General features: G+C 41.9%; 1 protein-coding gene across 1 annotated transcript in view; it reads right to left on the reverse strand.

Moving 5' to 3' along the window:
* Positions 1-825: 825 nt before the first annotated feature.
* Positions 826-23,091, reverse strand: part of TUBB6 (tubulin beta 6 class V) — a 29,203-nt gene continuing 6,937 nt past the window's right edge. The window contains exons 2-4 of the mRNA XM_082258084.1: positions 18,057-18,165; positions 3,271-3,381; positions 826-2,165 (exon numbers count right to left, since the gene is read on the reverse strand). Of these exons, the coding sequence (XP_082114210.1) occupies positions 1,102-2,165; positions 3,271-3,381; positions 18,057-18,165 (1,284 nt within the window). The 3' untranslated portion in view covers positions 826-1,101. The remainder of the gene's footprint in view (positions 2,166-3,270; positions 3,382-18,056; positions 18,166-23,091) is intronic.

Genomic DNA, 23,091 nt, shown 5'->3' on the forward strand with positions numbered 1-23,091 from the left:
TTTTCTGACGGTTGCTTTTCCCACCCCTCATGTCTACACTGCTTTGGGACATCCCATTGGTGAAGACTGTATGAGTGGGCGGCGACTGTCTGAGGACGTAAGAGAAAACGGAATTTTTGTAAAATCTTACCTTAAAATTCCTTTCTCTGAGTCCTCTGACAGTCGCCGCCCCGCCCCTCTTTTTTGGGGTGCTTGGACTCTAACTGCTTGCTACCAAACTGAGTTGGGATGGCTGATAGCAGGGGGGTATTGGACCAGTGGTACAGCCCCCATAGGTGTGTCTATGTAAATGCTTTGTTTTTAACAAGTCTTATGCCTAGCTTGCTCCTATGGATAAGAGGTCAATACCCATTGGTGAAGACTGTATGAGTGGGCGGCGACAAAAATTCAGTTTTTACCATCAGTTTAGAAGAGGGTTCTTTTTAGTAAGAGTGGTTAGGCTGTGGATCGCTTTACCACATGAGAATAAAAATACCAAAAACAACATAGAAACAGTTGCCTCAAGAGCATTGTTTTCCTTTCCTGTAGAAAAAAACTGTATGTAACTGCAAATATACAGTAAATGTGAATGTAAAAGGCTGATCTTGATGGACATGATATTTTTTTTTTACTTTATTCATTAGGTCACAATGTAATGTGCTCAATATCTTACCTAATGTCCATGAGAATATTTGGACCAGGTTCTACTGTTTCTTTCAAGCAGAAAAAACGTCACCGCTATTTTCACTTTTTAGAAATAAGACTACAGTCTAGTGCTTTTTAAAATATGCAATGTCAATGTGTATAAATTCACACTTTGAAGTAAATGTATTTTTTTTTTTTTTTTTATTAAACCAGATCACATTTGCAAGGGTCATAAACGTATCTGCATTAAATACATAAGTTCAGGGATAATATGGAAATTGTTTTCTAAAAATGGCAGTAAAATATAGTGTCAGATTTTGTTTCCAGAAAAAAACAAACATTCTCATACCAAGATCTAGTCCATACAAATACAATATCCTACAGGCACAACATTTGCTATCCTCCAACATTTTTTAAAAGACATTTAAACTCTCAAATCTTTTGTTCCACTTGCTGGGATTTTTAGGAGACCCGCTTTCACTCATGGATGATTTCCTCATCCTCTTCAAAAGTTTCCTCCCCATCATTTGCAGTAGCTTCTTGATACTGTTGGTATTCTGAGACAAGGTCATTCATGTTGCTCTCCGCTTCTGTAAATTCCATCTCGTCCATTCCTTCCCCGGTAAACCAATGCAAGAAAGCCTTTCTTCTGAACATCGCAGAAAACTGTTCTGAGATTCGTTTAAATAACTCTTGAATAGCTGTACTGTTGCCAATAAATGTGGAAGACATTTTCAGACCTCTTGGTGGTATGTCACAGACTGCCACCTTCACATTATTGGGGATCCATTCTACAAAGTAACTACTGTTTTTGTTTTGGACTGCCAGCATTTGCTCATCAACCTCCTTCATGGACATTGGCCCTCTAAAGACTGTAGCTACCGTTAGATAGCGTCCATGCCGTGGGTCACATGCTGCCATCATGTTCTTGGCATCAAACATCTGTTGGGTAAGTTCAGGTACGGTGAGCGCACGATATTGCTGGCTTCCTCTGGCAGTTAGTGGTGCAAAGCCAGGCATAAAGAAATGAAGACGTGGGAATGGAACCATGTTTACAGCTAGCTTTCGAAGATCTGCATTGAGTTGACCTGGAAAGCGCAGAGAGGTGGTTACTCCACTCATCGTGGCGGATACCAGGTGATTGAGATCTCCATAGGTAGGTGTGGTGAGTTTGAGGGTGCGAAAGCAAATGTCATACAAAGCTTCATTATCAATGCAGTAAGTCTCATCTGTATTTTCAACCAACTGGTGTACAGACAAAGTGGCATTGTATGGCTCTACAACTGTGTCAGAAACTTTAGGTGAAGGCATCACACTGAAGGTGTTCATAATTCTATCTGGATATTCTTCTCTGATTTTGCTTATGAGCAGTGTCCCCATTCCAGAACCTGTTCCTCCTCCAAGAGAGTGAGTGAGCTGGAAGCCTTGCAGACAGTCACAATGTTCACATTCCTTTCTCACTATATCCAGAACAGAATCTACCAGCTCTGCACCTTCTGTATAATGTCCCTTTGCCCAATTATTTCCTGCTCCAGTTTGACCTACAATCAAAGCAAAGCCATAATTTAGCTACATCTGCATTTTCAAAGTACAGTACAAAACAAAAAAACATTCTGGATCATTCCATTTAAGCTGGTGCAAAGACCCATCAAATTCCACCTGTCACAAAATAACAGAAAAACATAGTACATGTGTAGAATGCTTAAAGCTCATCTCAACCCAAACGATAATTTAATATATTGCAGCCTACCATTACTTAGATATAGTTTATTTTTCTAGTTTTTATCCTATTTACAGTATTTTCCTGCCAGTAGCACTTCCTATCCTAGATCAGTGTTTCTCAACCCTTTTTCAGTTAGGACACTGTTTAAAAATTATGGACAGTGTCGAGGCGCCCCATTCTAAAATGTAAAAATGATTCTAATAGTGCAGCAACATCCGCACGTAGGACACCCAGCATTAGAGGTGATTTATTCTTCCAAAACAAATACTTTTGCAAACTGGTACTGATTAGTATTCCAATGTTTCCCTTCTAGCTCAATTTTGCTCCATCACTTAGCTAATGTGACCCCAACACTGAGGAAGAGGGGCAGGGGAGGGACAAACAAGGATGCTATGCAGGCGACTGACATCCTCCTCAACTGATGATGCCTTTCGTTAGAATGCCAGCAGCTAGAAGGTTGTATTGGTGCACAATGAAAACCTGTGGCTTTGTGTAACTAAAAAGCAGGCTTTATCCATACGCTGGTTGTATACAATTTTTTTGGCATTTTTGCCAAGGTACCCCTGAAGAAACCTCAAGGCACCCCAGTGTGCCTGGGCACCCTGGTTGAAAAAGGCTGTCCTAGATTGACAAAGCTTATTCACTGTACTACAACTATGGAGAAGCAGCACTGTCACCCTGGGACAGGAAGTGTGTTAGGAGTACAAAACATATCCCCCTCTTTTCATCTCTATAACATAGAGGAGGGTGTTCTGTAGTTCACAGTAAGACATGTGAGCATGGATAACTGTCAAAACTTGAAGAGCACACAGGAATATACAGCATATGCTTGCCGGATTTCTGGCATAATCAACAGGTATTTTTTGCACTTGCTGTTATTTCACAATTACATTTTTACATACTTAATGCGATGATGGACTTACCAAAGATAAAATTATCTGGTCTGAAAAGCTGACCAAATGGGCCAGACCGTACACTGTCCATGGTTCCAGGTTCAAGATCAACAAGCACGGCTCTTGGTACATATTTCTGAGCTGAAAAATAAAGAGGAGAATAAGCTATTCATGTATATTCACAAATCCAAATAGTATTCTTATGCAAGATATGTGATGGTTTTTGTTTTTTTTTAAAAATGTGTTTGCAGTAAATAGTTCATGTATCTTAGGCTGCATGCAATGTACACTATAGTAGCATTTGGATACAAGCAAACTGCATAATTTTGTTCACAAAACACGCAAAAACACATCACACTTGAGGTGCTCTTTCTTGTAAATGGCATCCCAAACGTGGCAAAACACGCAGTTAAAAACTATATAAGTCTGAAGCTCAAAAAAGAACATGGGCTTCTTTGCTGCATTTGTCATTAAAATGAATGGGCTGCCCTACGTGTGAAGTGTAACAGCACACATTTATGACACCTGATTATCACGCAACATAGTGTAAATGGGGGCTTAAGCCAGCCATACACAGATCCAAACTCGGGCGGTTTAACAGGGACCAGCCAAGATTCGATCTATGTATGGGAAAATGGGGAAGAAGCCGCTCAGGTGTGTGTTCCAGACCCGGTGCAGGTCAGATCCGCCATCCAAGAGTAGAAGAAATCCAAGTTTGAGACCGCACTCAGGGTATTATATTGAAATCAAAAGTTTCTTTATTGCTCAAATAAAGAAGACAGACAGTGTACAAAACAGACGTGTCAGGTTGATGCGTTTCACGACGCTGTAGGTCGCTTACTCATAACCGTGTGGTTATGAGTAAGCGACCTACAGCGTTGTGAAACGCGTCAACCGGACACGTCTGTTTTGTACACTATCTGTCTTCTTTATTTGAGGAATAAAGACACTTTTGATTTCAATATAACACCCTGAGTGCGGTCTCAAACTTGGATTTCTTCAATCTATGTATGGACAGGCTGATTGTACCCAAGTCGAGACATTGATCGACTTGGGTACAACCATCATGTCAGATTTTTTCTGCATGCGATTACTGCTAGCGGCTACAGCCACTATCAGTAATCTTTGTGTTTTCCTGGCTCCCTGCCCCCCCCCCCCGCCTTCCCGTCCTGCCAGCAGAACACCATAGCGATGCAGGAGGCAATCCCCCATCAGTACTGACTGTGTTGATAGGGGAATCAAGCAATTTTCTTTTCTTCCTCTCATGATGGAAGGAAAGAAAATGGAGTAATTTTAGGGGCTGCTCTACTTGCTACTAAAACAAAGTGGCAAGCAACATTTAAATTGATTCACAACAAAGACCAAAACAAACCTTTACGGAAATGTCTACCGTGCTTGTCTCATAACATTTGTGTCAGGATGATCCTTTTGAAATACCGGGAAATGGACTCCTGCAGTATGTTGTTATTTTTTCCAGTGTCCTATTTTTATTTCAAAACTAGAAAGCAGCAGCCTTTGATTTGGCTCCAGATTTCAGTTCCCTTGTAGTCCACCCAAAGACAATTTGTTATTCTTTCACCCTCAAAATTATTGTAAAGGAGCATTAAAGTATACCTAAAGGCAAAACTTTTTTTTTTTAGTTTTGGATAGAGCATAGAGGGATTAGAACCCCTGTCAGTTGTTTATTGCTGTCTTTGCCCCCATTAGGGAGATACACCCTCTCTATTTTACCTGTTTACCATTTATCATCAAAAGTAAAAGTGAAAGAAAATCCCAAATTTTGAGTTGTCATCAGAACAGCAATAGAGGGGAAATCTTCCAAAGGGGACACAAGTTCTGGTGCCAACCAGGGATCTCCTCACTTTGGAGGAAATACCTCTAACTTCTGGTTTTAGCTAATGTAAAGGAAGTGAACAGAAATCTCCCCAAAAGGACACAGATGGCAAAAAATTAAAAAAAATTAAGTGCCTATATTTTCTAAAATGTGTGTTTACATTAGCAGATGTATATATAATGTATTCTGGAAAATTAGTACAGATCTGTCTGATTTAGCCACATACCATAACTTTAAAACCAAATTCAACTAGATTTTTACATTGTGCAAGGAAACAGAGAAATGGATATAATATTTCAACATACATGACTTCGTTTCACTCTAAACAAGTGTAAATTATGAGCAGATTTAAAGCAGAACTCCAGCCAGATATAAAAGAGATAAATGAATACAGCTCTGTTTTGATTAACATATCATTATTTTTGTGCAAGCAGTGTAAGTACCTGAATGTGTCAGCCTCTTGCAGTCCCTGCACAACAGAGCTTAGAATGTGGGTGGGGCAAGCAGTGCAAGGAGCCAATCAAGTGCACAGTGGTGCATGAAGCATGCTAAAGGCCGATACACACTGGCCAAATATTGGCTGGTTCTACAGAAACTGGCCGACATTTGGCCAGTGTGTACAACAGCCTGTCCAACAAAAGCTGGCCTAACTTTCGGCCTTTGCCAAACAGGCAAGCTGGAAAACCAGCAGCTGATCAGCATCCGATCAGCACTGGCAGCCAATGGCTGCAAGCACTGACCATTGTGTTCTAACGGGGAGAGGGCACAATAGCTCAGCGAGGAGTTTTTTTTCTGCTCAGCCCGCTTGGTTAAAAAAAAAAAATCTGCCTGTGTGTACCAGGCATAAGTAAGCAGAGTGATGAGTTCCAGAAAAAGAGCTTTTAGTGGGAGCTACAATGTAGACTGTAGTGGGCAGCACCAGAACATGGGCAAGAGCACAATGGAAGTCCACTCCACAAAGTCAATTTGAAAAGGTTCCCTAAAGCTGGCCATACACTGGTAGACTTTTGTATGAACATTCGTATGACAACTCCCAGTGCATATGATGACTTAACAAATGTCATTTGAAAGTACAACCGCTTTGTAAATGCACATCCTCATCTTTGCATTGTGCTTCTGCCCAGTTGCAGACTTCCTTCCCAGATTCCTGTTTGTCACAAGAACAGTGCAAAGCATCCTTTACTAATCTGATCAGTATTTATCATCTGTGTGTATTAACAGAGGCATGGACTCCAGAGAGAGAGCTATAATTTTTCCCCTGTACAAATCCTTAGGAAGACCTCATCTGGAATATGCAGTTCAGTTTTGGGCACCAGTTCTCAAAAAGGATATCTGGGAACTGGAGAAAGTGCAGAGAAGGGCAACTAAACTGATAGGAGGCATGCAGGAGCTCAGCTATGAGGAAAGATTAGAGGAAATTAATTTATTCTCTCTTGAGGGAATATGATCAACATGTATAAATACATAAGGGGGATCATATAGTGAACTTGGTGTTGAGTTATTCACTTTAAGATCAACACAGAGGACAAGGGGGCACTCTTTACGTCTAGAGGAAAACAGATTTCATCTCCAAATACGGAAAAGTTTTGTTCACCGTAAGAGCGGTGAAAAAGTGGAATAGACTCCCTCCAGAGGTGGTTCTGGCTAGCTCACTAGATTGCTTTAAAAAAAAGGCCTGGATTCTTTCCTGGGTGTACATAATATAAATGGGTGCTAATATTTATAGGTAAAGTAATCCAAGGAATATCTGTTTGCCTCTCGGGGGATCAGGAAGGAATTTTTTTCCCCTGCTGTAGCAAATTGGATCATGCTTAGCTGGGGTTTTTTCGCCTTCCTCTGGATCAACTGCAGGTATATGATTGTGTATATGGGATTGTATGGTTGGGTTTTCTTTACTGTTTTTTGTTTTTATTGGTTGAGCCAGATGGACTTGTGTCTTTTTACAACCTGACTAACAATGTAAATATATGTGACATTATCTAGTGCATGCAATAACAAATGACACCACAGATACCACCACCGTATTTCATGCTTTCAGCAGATCCATCATTTTACATTATTTGGAGATTGCAGTTCCTTCTTTTAAACATTATTGTCTCTTTCAGGATGATGACATATTGAGTTTATAGTGTTGCTGAAATCCTTGCACAGACCTGCTCTATGAGAGCACAAACAGCTCCATTTTTAGTCTTGAAATTGACATTTTGAGCATACCATCATTCCCATTGGTCGCATGTAAACAGAACTATTTTACTAGAATGGAGGTAATATATACAAAATATGCTGTATATGTGCAGAAGACACTTTACCATGAATAAAACATCACAGGAATGAGTAACAGCATCGATGTGACTATCTCCTACATATTAGAAGCCCTCTACGGAGGCTGACCTTAGCCTGTGATTTATGAGAGGTTTATCATACTACAAAGCATTGCCACCTACATGGGAATGGAGCTAGCGTAACACTCTCCAGACCTTTACCAAACCTCAGATGAAGAATATACGAGTAGTACATAAAAGAGTACAGCTTATAGCACATATTTGTCTGTCTGGTGTTCATATTTTGTTAGTCTGTCTTTTTTTGCAGGTCATATTGGATGTAGCTTTTTTTTTAAAAACAAAAGTTCCTTAGCTGCTCCTAAGTTTAACGAGTAGCATAATAATGTCATTATTATTACTAAATAAAACCTGTAATGCAACTGACCAATTGAAAGTGAACATAGGTTACCCTTAGGGTTGTTCACACCGCATGCAGTCCAGGGCGTTTATTTTTCTGCATCAGAAACGCATGGATAGTATTTTATACGGTTTCCAATGGGATAGTTTTACACCAGTGCGGTCAGTTCCAGTCCGTTCCAGTTACAGAAAAAAAAAGTAGAACGTGCTGCATTTTTTCTGCACTGAACTGCACTGGAACACGTTACAACGCATCAAAAACGCACCGGAAATGCATCAAAAATGTGCATGCAAAAATGCATCCAGAAAGCATCTGAACTGCGTTTCCCTGGTGTGAACTGGCCCTCAGAGAGAACTGTATGTTAAATGAGACTAAAGTCACAATGATTACATTAACTATTAATAAAGAGCAAAACATATTTGTATTGTTGAAATATTTTTTCTTACTTTAAAATGTGCGTATATCCTTATTCTATACCTATAGCTGCAGCTGCTGTTTTCGGCTCTTCATGACAGCCAGAAGGAAGAGGTGATACATCAACTTCCTGCTGTTTGCAAAAGTGAAAGAACAAAACTCAGGGCACCTCTTAGATGTGCATGTTCCTGGGAAGAAACTGGGCACTGGATGGTATAGAATTTAGCTTTGCAGTCTGTCCATTAGTTGCTTATATTTTCACACCTGCCTCTGGAACAAGCAATTAATCAGCACAACACTGCTAAAATCTGCATCATCCAGTGGCCAGCAGAGAAGAAAATGTCCTCCCAAACAGATGCCAAGAATGTGTTCTTTCACTCAGGTTAATCACTCACACTCTGCTTACAATGCATCTGAATGGGTGGCTACAAAGGGAGAAATTGGGAGAATAGAAATAATTGTGGGCACAGGCATAAAGTAAATGGATGCAAATGGAAATCTCTGGAATTATTTGTAGGTATTTATGGGGACTAAATGTACACAGAAGTATAACAACTTTCCGCCCACACTATAGCCGAAAGACAGCTACAGCAAGGGGTACCAGTGCCGGGAGGGCGTCTGCGGCGCGCTCTGTGATCGTTTAGTCCTTCAGACACATAACAGAGTAAAGGGCCAATCACAGCGACCCTTTACCACATGATCAGCTGTCAGCCAATGATCAGTGTGAGGAGAAAAGGAGAAAGCTGGTAACCGCCTTCTGTTACAGGGACATCGGTTCCAACCTGTGCCCACCAGTGCTGCTATTCAGTGCCAACCAGTGCCACCTATCAATGCCCACCAGGGCCTCATCATCAGTGTCACCTATCAGTGCTGCCTACCAGTCCCGCTTATCAGTTCCACCTCTCAGTGCCCTTCAGTTCCACCTATTAGTGCCTCATCAGTGTCTATCAGTGCCCATCAGTGCAGCCTCAACAACACACAGCAGTGAAGGAGATATAGACAGATGAAGTTACACTACTTGGAAAACATGACTTTTCTTCTAAGCTTCCTGCTGTGTCCTGTGGTGACATAGGGGATGAATAATAGAACCCCAGCATGGGGGATACAGGTAGCTGACACACCTAGAAGTTCCACATGCTGAAGACTAGAACAGAGTGAAAGTAAAGACACGGGTTGGCAGTATAATAGCTCTTTTATTGCAGGGAACTAGCATTAGGATTTTTTGTAGAGACTAACAGTATCACTATTAAAGTGTTAATAAGCCCAGGACCCTGCATTCACTATATCTGGTCTCCCACAGTACAGAGAACATGGAAATGCAATTCTTTTATTAAATATTAACTGCTAACTACTTTTTTCATCAGCAGTATATAGCAGTCTTGTGACTTCTATCAGTGCCTGGTTAAAGCTTATAGGAGGAGTTTTAATTCACCTCTGACTGTCAAATGAGGCTGCATGACTCCTGACCCTCTGTCTGGACAGTGGTGACTGGCCCTGGGCTAATCACGTGTACCCTCCCAAAAAAAAAAAGGTTGTAGTTTTCCACATTATTAAACCCTCGAAGTGGGCTTTCTCACCTCACCCCCCCCCCCCTGCACTGCAAGCTCAACTGCCCATTAAGCCTAGGTGTTTTTAGACGACAGGCGGATGTATGAAATGTCCACCTCTTCTATTTATAGATAGATTTTTATTCATGGAAGCTAAAGTACAGTTTCTATGGTTTGAGGAAAGATGGAAAGGGGGGCATAGCCAGTATGCCTATTAGAGGTCCCTTTGCTCATGTTAAACCCCACAGCACTGGCTGCAGGGATGGGAGGGGGATCAAAGGACTTTGAATTTCAACTTTAAGTGCAGCCTGCAGCACAAGGGACACTTCATGTTTCCTACCTCTTTCCCTTACGGAGAGACTGCGACGGCGGCTTGGAATAGAGATTTAGAGCTTGATCTCACTGATGAAGACTGGTCCTGTTTGAATATTAACCTCCTTTATGTTAACATCCAAAAAATCAACTATAAACTTTGCAGTTGTTGGTACCACACTCCCACACGTCTCCATGCCATCTTCCCTACCATGCTGGACACTTGTTAGCATTTTCAGTCTGGTGCTGCCCTCGGATACGCTTTTTTTGGGAGGCTATTCACTCAGCGATCACAGACCAGGCCTACCTCTCAAACCAGCCAATTTCCTCCTACACCACTCGGCATGTCCCCTTCTAAGTATAAACAATCCCATACTATCAACCTGCTGAATTTAGCCAACATGCTTGTTCCTAGATACTGGTGTACCACTAAGACCCCGGGACTCACTGAATGGTTCTACCCTATAGACCAGGTGGGAGAGATGAAGGAACTTGTACATACGAGCAGAGAAACAATGGCTTTATACTTCTCTACTTGGATGTGTTGGTTCCTATCCAAAAACTCAGAACTCTATAAACAGCACTGCCCCCTTTGAATGAACGGTCATGGTCTTCTACTTCATAATCTTTGGCAGGCTTCCATCTTGGCCCAACTGGCTAAACGATGGGTCAGCCAACATCCCCTGGGGGCTCCCATTCCTAAAACTGGATACACACTATCCAACTTTTGTGGTTAGATTTCCTTCAGATTTACCTTTTCTATGTAGTGCAATGGCCTGCCAGATTTCATACAAATTGAAAATGTTTAGATTTGACCTCATATTATATGGTTTTGGTAAGTCTAAAGGAAAAAGTCTGTAGGAAAATCTTATAGTGTGTATGGCCCATAACTCCCTCCCCCATTTTTCTGATCCTGTTTACACCTCTCCTTTTTTTTTTTTTTTCTTCTCCCCCATCCCTCCCCTTATGTACTTGACTTGACTTTTATCGGATATTCTCCCTGAGCGACATACAGTATATGATCTTCAACCCTTTCTTTATTTATGCATGATCTTTGCACTTTTGAGACACGGTATAACAACTTGATGTGTCCAATCACTACCCTGTCTGTTTGAGTTCATACTGTTGAGCGTTGGCCTGTTTTCAAAGCTATTGATTGACTTTTTGTATTATCTGACTGTAACCAAGTTATAGAATTGTATTGATGCCTCTTCTATTCATATCTGGTTATACCTAACCATGCTGGAAGTTTTGTTTTTCTCATTTGTATTGTTCTCCTGGTTATCTTCAATATAAATTTAAGGAACAATAAAAGAGACACTTCACATTAAATGTAAGTACTGTCCCCTCATGCTGATTTTTTTAAGTCTAAACTTAGTTTGTGAAATGTTAATATTGACTTAAGACCTCTTTCACATAGGCCTTGTTTTTTTAAGCGCAGTAGAAACTGATCTGGAAAAGTATAGTGTTGCAAAATGTACTATGCAAAATGTACAGTTATGCAGCATAATTTATTATCATTGCATAAAATGATATGTCCTATAACCACGTATAAATGCATATAATCGTATCTATGTAATTGCCCTTGTAAAGAGGCCTAAAAGGCAGGCGTTGGTGCTATCTAGGGTTAGGGTTTTAGGGCTCTGCATAACAAAATATGCATAATATGTGTTGATTTTATGATCCAAGCAGTCCTAAACATTTACAGAGGGATCTGAAATACGTTGGAAAGGTTTATTTTAACTGTGACACTGAAAAAACAGTTTGTTTCATACAAAGCAGATGAGGGGAGGAAGGATGCCAAGAAACAAGAGATGTAGGAAAACAGCCAAAATAAACAGTGATGAGAGTAACGGTATCCAGCTTAAAAACAGTGTGAGACAGAGAGCATTTTTCAAAAAACACCCAGAGTGTACTGCTGCTCACCCACTGAATGGATGACTTAATAACAAATTTGGGTGTATAAAGATGTTTTTATATCTGGATTACAAGAGAAATCCAATCCACATGGAATATAGTCTGATACCGTCCTACTTATATCAGCTGTTTTGCTGCCAAGGTCCAGTTCATATTAGTAGCAGCAAATTTTCACCAGTTTCTACCTGGAGTTTGTATGTTCTCCCATGTTTGCATGGAGGCTAACTGGTGCCTGAATAAAATAGCCTAAAGCCTCGTACACACGATCAGATCATCGAACGATCTGTCGTCCGTTTTTTGTTGCATGCTAGTCTCATGTCGAAAGTGAAGAGGTTACTTTCATACTAAAATTCCCGTACGACAGAATTCTACTTCAGAAGTGATGTCATGTGTTGAATTGTTTTGTATGTGTTCTTTCGTCTCTGAGCATGCCTAGTCTTGCTCTTAAGATTTTTTTCAGACGAAAACTGTACTAATGAAGCGAAAATCGGACGTTGTGTTGACGTACGATAAAAATTTTATAACCTGCACATCCAGTTTTTGTCCTCCGAAAATCCTTAAACGGCTGTCGAAAGCGCTATGCTAGCAATCCGAAAATCGGCAGATCATTCGTCGGATGAAATTTCCCTTCCGATTTTCTTATCGGGTGTACGGGCCTTTAGTTTGAAATCCTGCATGGACATCTCTTCTGCTGCAAATACTTTCCTTCCCCATATTCTGTTGCTATTCCATTCACCAGCTGGAGCCCTTGGACATATTCAATACTTCTGGGTACAGGTGATCATGTGACCTCCTCCCCTTCCTCTGTACTGCACAGTGCTGCAGCAGCCAATCCCCAGGCCTGGGCAATATTATTCTGGGGAAGGGAAAGGTTGTTTGCCCTTGTAAGCTCCAATACACACTGACACATACACACTGACACAGAGCTTTTTATTCCAAGTTGTGTTGAGGGAGTGCGAGGGAGGTACATATTAGTATCAAAGGAGGTGGGCTATGAATGAAACCTGTTTCATTAAATAAGCAAAATAAGTGTTTAACGTTAAAGGGTATTTATTACAAAATGGTTACTTTCATTTATATTCTATGATCTGCAAACCTAGTCCTCCCTTTTACCTTATTTCAAAGAACTCTAAAGATGTCTGCCTGCATTCTTTGCCACAAAAGTAATGAAAACCTTGTTTGGAAGCTGCCCAAAAGCCATCACCTTAGCCACGATGGGACTTGTAATCATTTTACTATCTTATTTATATTATATTTTATATATATATATATATATTTTTTTTTTTTATATACAGTATCTCACAAAAGTGAGTACACCCCTCACATTTTTGTAAATATTTTATTATATCTTTTCATGTGACAACACTGAAGAAGTGACACTTTGCTACAATGTAAAGTAGTGAGTGTACAGCTTGTATAACAGTGTAAATTTGCTGTCCCCTCAAAATAACTCAACACACAGCCATTAATGTCTAAACCGCTGGCAACAAAAGTGAGTACACTCCTAAGTGAAAATGTTGAAATTAGGCCCAACATGTCAATATTTGGTGTGGCCACCATTATTTTCCAGCACTGCCTGGGCATGGAGTTCACCAGAGCTTCACAGGTTGCCACTGAAGTCCTCTTCCACTCCTCCATGACGACATCACGGAGCTAGAGGATGTTAGAGACCTTGGGCTGCTCCACCTTCCATTTGAGGATGCCCCACAGATGCTCAATAGGGTTTAGGTCTGGAGACAGCTTAGCCAGTCCATCACCTTTACTCTAAGCTTCTTTAGCAAGGCAGTGGTCATCTTGGAGGTGTGTTTGGGGTCGTTATCATGTTGGAATACTGCCCTGTGGCCCAGTCTCTAAAGGGAGGGGGTCATGCTCTGCTTCAGTATGTCACAGTACATGTTGGCATTCATGGTTCCCTCAATGAACTGTAGCTCCCCAGTGCCGGCAGCACTTATGGAGCCCCAGACCATGACACTCCCACCACCATGTTGGACTGTAGGCAAGACACACTTGTCTTTGTACTCCTCACCTGGTTGCCGCCGCACATGCTTAACACCATCTGAACCAAATATATTTATCTTGGTCTCATCAGACCACAGAACATGGTTCCAGTAATCCAGGTCCTTAGTCTGCTTGTCTTCAGCAAACTGTTTGCAGGCTTTCTTGTGCATCATCTTTAGAAGAGGCTACCTTCTGGGAAGACAGCAATGCAGACCAATTTGATGCAGTGTACGGCGTATGGTCTGAGCACTGACAGGCTGGCCCCCTCACCCATTTCAGCCTCTGCAGCAATGCTGGCAGCACCTATATGTCTATTTCCCAAAGACAACCTCTGGATATGATGCTGAGCATGTGCACTCAACTTTTTTGGTCGACCATGGCGAGGCCTGTTCTGAGTGGAACCTGTCCTGTTAAAATGCTGTATGGTCTTGGATACCGTGATGCAGCTCAGTTTTAGCGTCTTGGCAATCTTTTTATAGCCTAGGCCATCTTTATGTAGAGCAACAATTCTTTTTTTTCAGATCCTCAGAGAGTTATTTGCCATGAGGTGCCATGTTGAACCTCCAGTGGCCATTATGAAAGAGTGAGAATGATCACACCAAATTTTACATACCTGCTCCCCACTCACACCTGAGACCTTGTAACGCTAATGAGTCACATGACATCGGGGAGCGAAAATGGCTAATTGGACCAAATTTGGACATTTTCACTTTGGGGGTGTACTCACTTTTGTTGCCAGCGGTTTAGACATTAATGGCTGTGTTGAGTTATTTTAAAGGGACAGCAAATTTACACTGTTATACAAGCTGTACACTCACTACTTTACATTGTAGCAAAGTGTCATTTCTTCAGTGTTGTCACATGAAAAGATATAATAAAATATTTACAAAAATGTTAGGGGTGTACTCACTTTTGTGAGATACTGTATATATATTTATATATTTATATATATACAAGTATATTAGCATTTAGAGAGCAACCATAGCCCCTCACTGCAATCCATGGCCACATGCTGATAGCAACTGGGAACAGTCCTTGCAAGCAGGGAAAAATATACATAAAAACCCATCTAAAAAAGAGAAAAGGATTGTCGGTCAATTTCATATTTTTAAATAATACAAAAATAAGTGTGTGTGTCCACTTTAAGTGCCGGTTTACACTAGTATGACTTGTCAGGCGACTTGGTCAGCCTGACAAGTCGTGCACCGTCGCGGTCCATTGTGTAGTACAGGAACGGTTCTAATAGGAGCGACACAAGTCGCTCCGACTTAGAAAAAGGGTCCTGTACTACTTCGGGGCGACCTGGAGCGACTTGCATAGACATTCATTTTATGAAGACCGTGCAAGTCGTGCAGAAGTCGCGGTGCACGCAACTTCACAGGTCGCCCCCTAAGTCGGATCCTCATAGTGTGAACCGACATTAAATGCACTCACAAAGTGAAACAAAACAAAAAAATAAATAAATATGAATAATAAGAGCAAAGCATAACTACATAGGAGTCTTCTTTTCTGAGGACGCCTGAGAACGCTTCTCGTGGAGCTGCTCTGTGATGTCAGCCCGCACGCTGGCCGATCCTGTTTGTTGCTACTGAACATGTAAGTGCAAAACTTTTTAAATAAATTCATGTATTAAGCTGTACTGGACTATGAGACTTCTCCTTTGTTTCATCCGGCCATTATCTGTGGGTTTGAATATGGCCTAAGAAGACATATATCCTCTGCTGTTATCATACCGGAGCTGATTGCCCAGACCCTTGGTGATCTGTGATCTTTTCTCTAGTACGAGGCTGTGCAGGGGTGAATGGCACCTGAACACTGGAAGCACTTATATTCGTTTGAATGTCACTTAAAGCACCTTGACTAACTGGTGGATTTTTGATATCATTTTTGGACTTTTTGGCACATATGTATTTATGTTTTGCTCTTATTATTCATGTTCATGGTTTTTGGTTTGTTTCACTTTGTGATTGCATTTAAAGTGCTTGTGCTGTGTAATTTGGCCCCCTGTGTCAACTGAAATACCTGGCTGATTCTGCCCCCCCCCCCCTCTGCAAACTGACCAGAGTTTATCATGGCTGCTGAGCCCTGACACTGTGGTCAGTTTACGTGCCTCTGTCATCCGCAGCTCTCCTCTGTCCTCCTCTCCCCTCTCGCTCCCTGCCTGTCAGCTCCCGGATCCTCCCCTCCCAATGACAGAATAACAGTGTAAAGTCTCTCCAATCCCCTTTGTTAGATAATGCTACAGTATGTTCCCCAGTGTGTTTGATTTTTTTTTTAAAAAGCCGCTGTGCACCTTATTCCATATCGCCGATTATGACCGCCCGGCTCTCTCCTCTGCTCCTCTCCCGCACTTGGCTGACGTCAGCAGGAGTTCTCAGCCTCTCCCACTGTAGCTGTCAGCCTGGGAAAGGAGAGAGCCGGGCGGTCACATGAGCGCTATAGAATAAGGTACATAGCAGTTTTTTTTTTAAAATCACACACACTTGGGAACATATCTAACAGAGGGGACTGGAGAGACTTTACAAGTGGCTTTACAACCACTTTAATATTAACTTGGAAAAAGGTCAAAAGCAGCCCCGCTGCTCGATCCCTTTTGGTGACAGCGGATGGAGGATCCTTGCCCCGCACCCCCTATCACAATTTAAAAACAGCACCGCTGTGTGAGGCTCTGCCCACACAGCCAGCTCATTTATTAATTTCTAGGTTCTGTGAATGAATGAGCTATAAGTCCTATCTTCAACCCTGGCAGACGGTTTGTAGTCCTCAATGAACTGTAAGAGCACTCTTTCCTTTGTAGTTCATTGATTCTTCCTGCTCTTCTGTAACTGTCTGCCCATATAGGAGGTACGGTCGGACAGCTGTACTGAGAGTTTGCAGGAGCCTGACATTGAACCCACAATCTGCTGATCATGGGTGCAATGTTCTTCAGGTTCCTAAGAAAAAAAAAATTTAATGCACATTTTTTTACCTGCAAAAAAATGTGCCTTTATTATTATTGTTGTTTTTTTAGAAAAGTGAACTTATTCTTTAAGGTACATTTCAGAAGTTCATCAAGCAGGGTTAAACACAGCATATATAGTCCCCAAAAATTGTACATTGTTTAAATCGTTTGTCTCCTGGCACATAGACAGACAATGTAGGACCACTACAATAGAAGACAGTTTGAATTCAATATTTAGTACATCTTGTCTATGTCTATTAGACTGTAAGCTCCCAGGAGCAGGGCCCTTCTAACCCTCTTGCATTGAATTGTATCATCTCCCTTTAAATTGTAAAGCGCTGCGCAAACTGTTGGCACTATATAAATCCTGTATTATAATAATAATAATAATAGTTATCAAAGCTGCAGTATAGGTATTTGAAAAGCACCCACCAAAATAGATGGTTGATGAAGATAACTATCATCTGTGCCAAGTGCTGCACTGTAAGGGGTAGCACCAGATAACATTATTTACTATTTGTCTATAAGTTTATTTTTTTCTGTCCCTGGATAAATTAGAGCTGGCCATATACTGATTACATTTTAGCCGCATCCTGATTAACCGTCAAATTTGCTTCATGGGTGGCCCTCTTGGCACCCTCCCAACCAACATCCTTCCATTGAAAAATCAAAGGAGCTTGGATGAAAATTGTCAGCCAAACAGGTGTTTGGGTATTTTGACAGCTGCCAGTGGCGGCTGTCGGAATACAATAGCATGTATAGTGTAGCTGGAGGAAGCTGTTCATTTTTTATTTGTTCAGCCTGTAGGCTGAATGCAAAATGTCAATGTGTGTATGGCCAGCCTTAGGGACTGGTTTGAAAAAGAGTTAGAGAAATCTTTGCAGTTAAGGTGGCATGCATTAATCTTTCTTTAGTTTTTTAAACTACAACTAAATTCTTGTTCTGTACGTAATCCAGGCAGCATTCTGCTTCCAACAGTACATCTGTAAAGTGATAATACGTTTCTGATGACATGCTAGAATTCCTCAGGATACATCATTTGTTACTATCCTTTACAGCCCTTTGTGTAGAAATGTAAGCTCCCTTTGGTGCAAGTACAAGACAATGCAGATCCTCCCATCACATGCAGCCAGCCCAAGTCATGACTTCCTAGCACTGCTTATGAGACACTCACAGGATGATTCATTGTAGTACACATTGATCCTCTCAAGCTGCAGGGCTGAATCACCGACGTAGCTTCCTGCTGGATCGATGCCATGCTCGTCACTGATCACCTCCCAAAACTTGGAAAGAAGAAGAATAAGGACAGAAAGGAAACAAATCCAGGTTAGAACTTGAGAAATCAACTTCCACAATTAAGATTATCTTGGATAGTTACACAACTAAACAACATTTTCTAAACTTAATTTATAAGGTGATAACTATCCTATTACAAAACATTAAAACAATACATATAGAAAATATATCCTTTTTCTATGAGAAAATTTGGATCATAAGCAAGCCCATGTAAGATCTACAAAATTGGTCCTTTATAAAGTGCCTAGTACGCTTTGTAAGGGTAACAGTGCCAGTGTGAACAAATGTCAAAATGTAGGTGCCAGAGCATCCTAGTCCATTGCCAACTGCTGGGAGTGCTGGCCGGGAACAGAGGTTTCTCGGCTCCAAACACCAGCATGTAGTGAAGAAAATATCCCTCAAGCCCCACATCGCTGTAAATCCACTATAAAAGAGTATGTGGCAGTCTCAGCCCAGGCTCCGACCAGGCAATGCCCCAATGCGTGTCCCTCTGCCCCCGAAGCTTAATCATGGGGGTGATGATGAGGTTTGGGGGGCAGAGCGAAATGCGTTGCGGATGTGGCCTGGCCAGAGCCTAGGCTGAGACTGCCACATACTCTTTCATAGCAGATTTTCAGCGATATGCGACTTAAGGAATATTTTCTTCACTACACGCTAACAGTGCCAGTGTTTAATTCTGTGGCTAAAATAAAACCTTACAATCAAGTCTTCCCTCTAAATAGCACATCAAATACTCATCTCGTCTTCTGTCCATACCACCAACCATTCCAATAGTGAGGAGAAACTGCTGCCTGAAGATCCAGCAAAATCTGACACTTGTGGAAGTGTCAGTTTCCTGATCCACACTACAGTTGCTCCTCCCGTAGGGGCTAGTGAATCGAACCACTAAGTGCAACAAGAGACAAGCAATTCAACACTGCTAAAAGTGTCAGATTCCCGAAACCCTGCTGTGCTCAGAGATTCAATCTGCTAGCGCGGAGGTGAGTTTTTTTGTGAGAAGAATTTTATTTTGCAGTTTATGTCTTCATCAGGGTGGGAAGAACTCTTTGATCACGTGACCACTGTCTATCACAGTGGTTTCCTGATTGAAAGCTGTCCCGCTGGCTTCTGATCATTACTAGAGACCGGGAACAGTCTATGACAGCTTATCAATGGGCTGGGAGTGCACTCTCATCACAGAAACCTTGGCAACACATAGGGGTTGATTTACTAAGAGTGCAAAATCTGGCGCAGCTCTACATAGAAACCAACTGGCTTCCAGGTTTAATTGTCAAAGCTTAATTGAGCAAGCTGAAGTTAGAAGCCGATTGGCTACCATGCACAGCTGCACCAGATTTTGCACTCTCTAGTTTTAGTAAATCAACCCCATAGACTCATATGTGCGTCGTGAGGATGTTAAGGCCCACCCTTTTTTCCACCACACATATACATTACATGCGCAGCAAGAGGTTAATAAGGTCTTCCTCTGTTAAAGCAGTAACCTTGAAAATTGTGTACGCTTTGTGCAAATTCATACCTCTGATTGAATGCATGTGTGTTTCAAGGAAACCCATGAAGACGCATGCCAGTGCACATTGACACACATTTTTACATGTAATGACATGCAACACAAGCTGCATTTATATATACATTACCATTAGGGGTGCACCGATCCGACTTTTCTTGTCCCAATACCGATATCTGGAATTGTCTATCTGCCGATACGGATACCGATACCGATCCGGAACTACGCACATACACAATATGCATGCGGCTGCAGTACAGAGCAAAGCCGCTGCTTCATGTGCATGGCTCCTCCATTCACAGGCGGAGTGCATCTGATATCACTCCGCCTGTGAGCCGGACCTATACAGGAAATAGCGGCTCCCATCCCATACTACTACTACACCAAGTAAGGGACGGCTGAGCTGGGACTCAGCAAAACCGGAACGGCGGCTCCGTGCAAGTAAGGGACGGCTGAGCCGGGACTCAGCAAAACCGGATCGGCGGCTCCGTGCAAGTAAGGGACAGTTAACCCGGGACTCAGCAAAACCGGATCGGCCCATGGATCGGTTAATTTTACCGATCCCCCGATCCAGCTATTGTGGCAGTATCGGCGCCGATATCCGATCCTAATATTGGATTGGTGCATCCCTAATTACCCTGGGGGTCAATGCACGCAAATGCACGTTGATGTGTCTTTTATGTGTTTGTTGGGGTCTAACAACAGAAAAAATCTGGAAAAAAAAAATGTGAAGAACTACTTATATTGGCCAATCAGGTTGGAGCTATTATTCACTGGGAAAAAGAACCAAGGAGTCTGATTGGTGACTAAGGGCAAGTTCTGGAACTTCATGTTTACATATTCGTATTATCATGTCTCACAAATAGGTGTTTCCAATTACCAATATTCTCTAGGCTGCCCTTCAGCAAATTTAGAATACTCCTGTGATTTTACCTCATGACAAGGTGCATTACGCACTATGCAAAGCTCCATAAGTTCCAGAAAGCTCAGATTCTCTGATTAAACAATGCTACTTGTGGTACATAAATGGAGAACGCAGTGTTTTAGCACACCAAAAATAAATATAAATGTAGGACAATCTTACTAAACAAGGTCATGTTCTGTCTGTAAAGATGGACCCCTAACCCTTTTCCCTCCTCCCACCGGAGTTACCACAGTTCTATCATAGCTGTTCTATCAGAGCTGGAGGACTCACATGTAAATAGGCAGCAATATTAATTCTAAACCACACAGATACATAAAAGAATACATTGTACATGAGATTGCTACTGATGATTTCCTATCCAGTTATAATGAATCTATTAGCTGTAAAATGTAGGCCTATATTGGTGAAAAAGTACAGGCTTCGGCCTGTAATAGCCACATGGCAAGGATGTACCCTACCCCTCTATATATCATTATGTTTTATATTTGCTGTTATTACCTATTACAATATAGGGCTAAGATGACTCAGTGTATTTATCGCTACATACATTTAGGTTACAGTGGAAATGGGACTAAAGAGTGTGAAATCTGGGGGTATATGTGAGGGCAGAGACTAGAAATCTTGCCCTCATACTATTTGCACAGAATCAATACATATCCTCCTTTTTAGAAAAAAACATGCACACTTTCTGTTGTTCACATAATATCTCAAGAAGAAATGACAGGGAATAGAAAAAATAGCAATCTGTGCATCCAGGAACAGATTTGATATTCTAAGCCAGTGGCTGTCAATTTATGAGCTAAAGGGGGTCTCAAATGCAGCCTCTGACACCACTAAAGGGCCCGATATAATGTTCAATAGATGTAATGCTTGAGAGGACTGTCAGAAACTGCAGACATGATAGAGGAATTATGGGTCAGAGAGTGTGGCCAGGATACATATTCCCCTAAATAATGTTCCCACTACAGACGCCTTAGGTCCAAGGGCCATATATCATATACCAAAGGGCCACGTGAGGCCCTCAGGATAAAGGTTGGGCATCAGGGCTTTAAACTAGTGGTCTCCAAACTTGCTTGCCTTTGTCCGGTCCCTGGGCCACTGATACAAGACACTATTCTGCCTACTGACACCAAGATTGGGGCATTCTTTCTCCCACTGACATCAACAATGGGGCAATATTCCTCTCAATGATACCAATGATGGGGCACCATTCCTCCCACTGATATCAATGATGGGACACTATTCCTCCCACTGATATCAATGATGGGGCACTATTCCTCCCACTGATATCAATGATGGGGCACCATTCCTCCCACTGATATCAATGATGGGGCACCATTCCTCCCACTGATATTAATGATGGGACACTATTCCTCCCACTGATATCAATGATGGGGCACTATACCTCCCACTGATATCAATGATGGGGCACTATTCCTCCCACTGATATCAATGATGGGGCACTATACCTCCCACTGATATCAATGATGGGGTACTATACCTCCCACTGATATCAATGATGGGGCACTATTTCTCCCACTGATATCAATGATGGGGCACTATTCCTCCCACTGATATCAATGATGGGGTACTATTCCTCCCACTGATATTAATGATGAGGCACTATTCCTACCACTGACACCAATGATGGGGCACTATTCCTCCCACTGACACCAACAAAGGGGCACTATTCCCCCCACTGATAGCAACAATGGGGCACTATTCCTCCCACTGACACCAACAATGGGGCACTATTCCTCCCACTGATACCAATGATGGGGCACTATTCCTCCCACTGACACCAACAAAGGGGCACTATTCCCCCCTACTGATAGCAACAATGGGGCACCATTCCTCCCACTGACACCAACAATGGGGCACTATTCCCCCCCACTGATAGCAACAATGGGGCACTATTCCTCTCACTGACACCAACAATGGGGCACTATTCCTCTCACTGACACCAACAATGGGGCACTATTCCTCCCACTGATACCAATGATGGGGCACAATTCCTCTCACTGACACCACTGATGGGGCACAATTCCTCTCACTGATACCAATGATGGGGCACCACTGATACCAATTATGGCGATGTTTACTCTCACTGATGCCAGGAAAATTTCTTCTCCCGCTGGCCCCCCTAAGGTCTGGAAAAAAAAAATGGCACTTTGTTTAGAAAGTTTGGAAACCCTTGCTCTAAACCTATGTAAATACATTTAAATGCAGGACAAAGTAATTTAAGAGGTACAAGCACTTGTTCACACCAGCAGTCTTTGTTATACTGTGGTCACTGGTGTGCGCTGTGAAGGGAACAAGGCGATGTGCTGATTACACGCATCACACGGTTTACCTTGTTTTGTAACTTTATTGAACTGACATTTCATTCATCTTGATGAGGTGTGATGAGGAAAAGGGAATTTTGGGATTACCCTTACAGGTGTAATGCATCACAAACCAGTGTGTGGCATAAATTGCAGTGCA

The sequence above is a fragment of the Pelophylax lessonae genome (assembly GCF_965119305.1).
Source record: "Pelophylax lessonae genome assembly, chromosome: 5".
Taxonomy (NCBI): domain Eukaryota; kingdom Metazoa; phylum Chordata; class Amphibia; order Anura; family Ranidae; genus Pelophylax; species Pelophylax lessonae.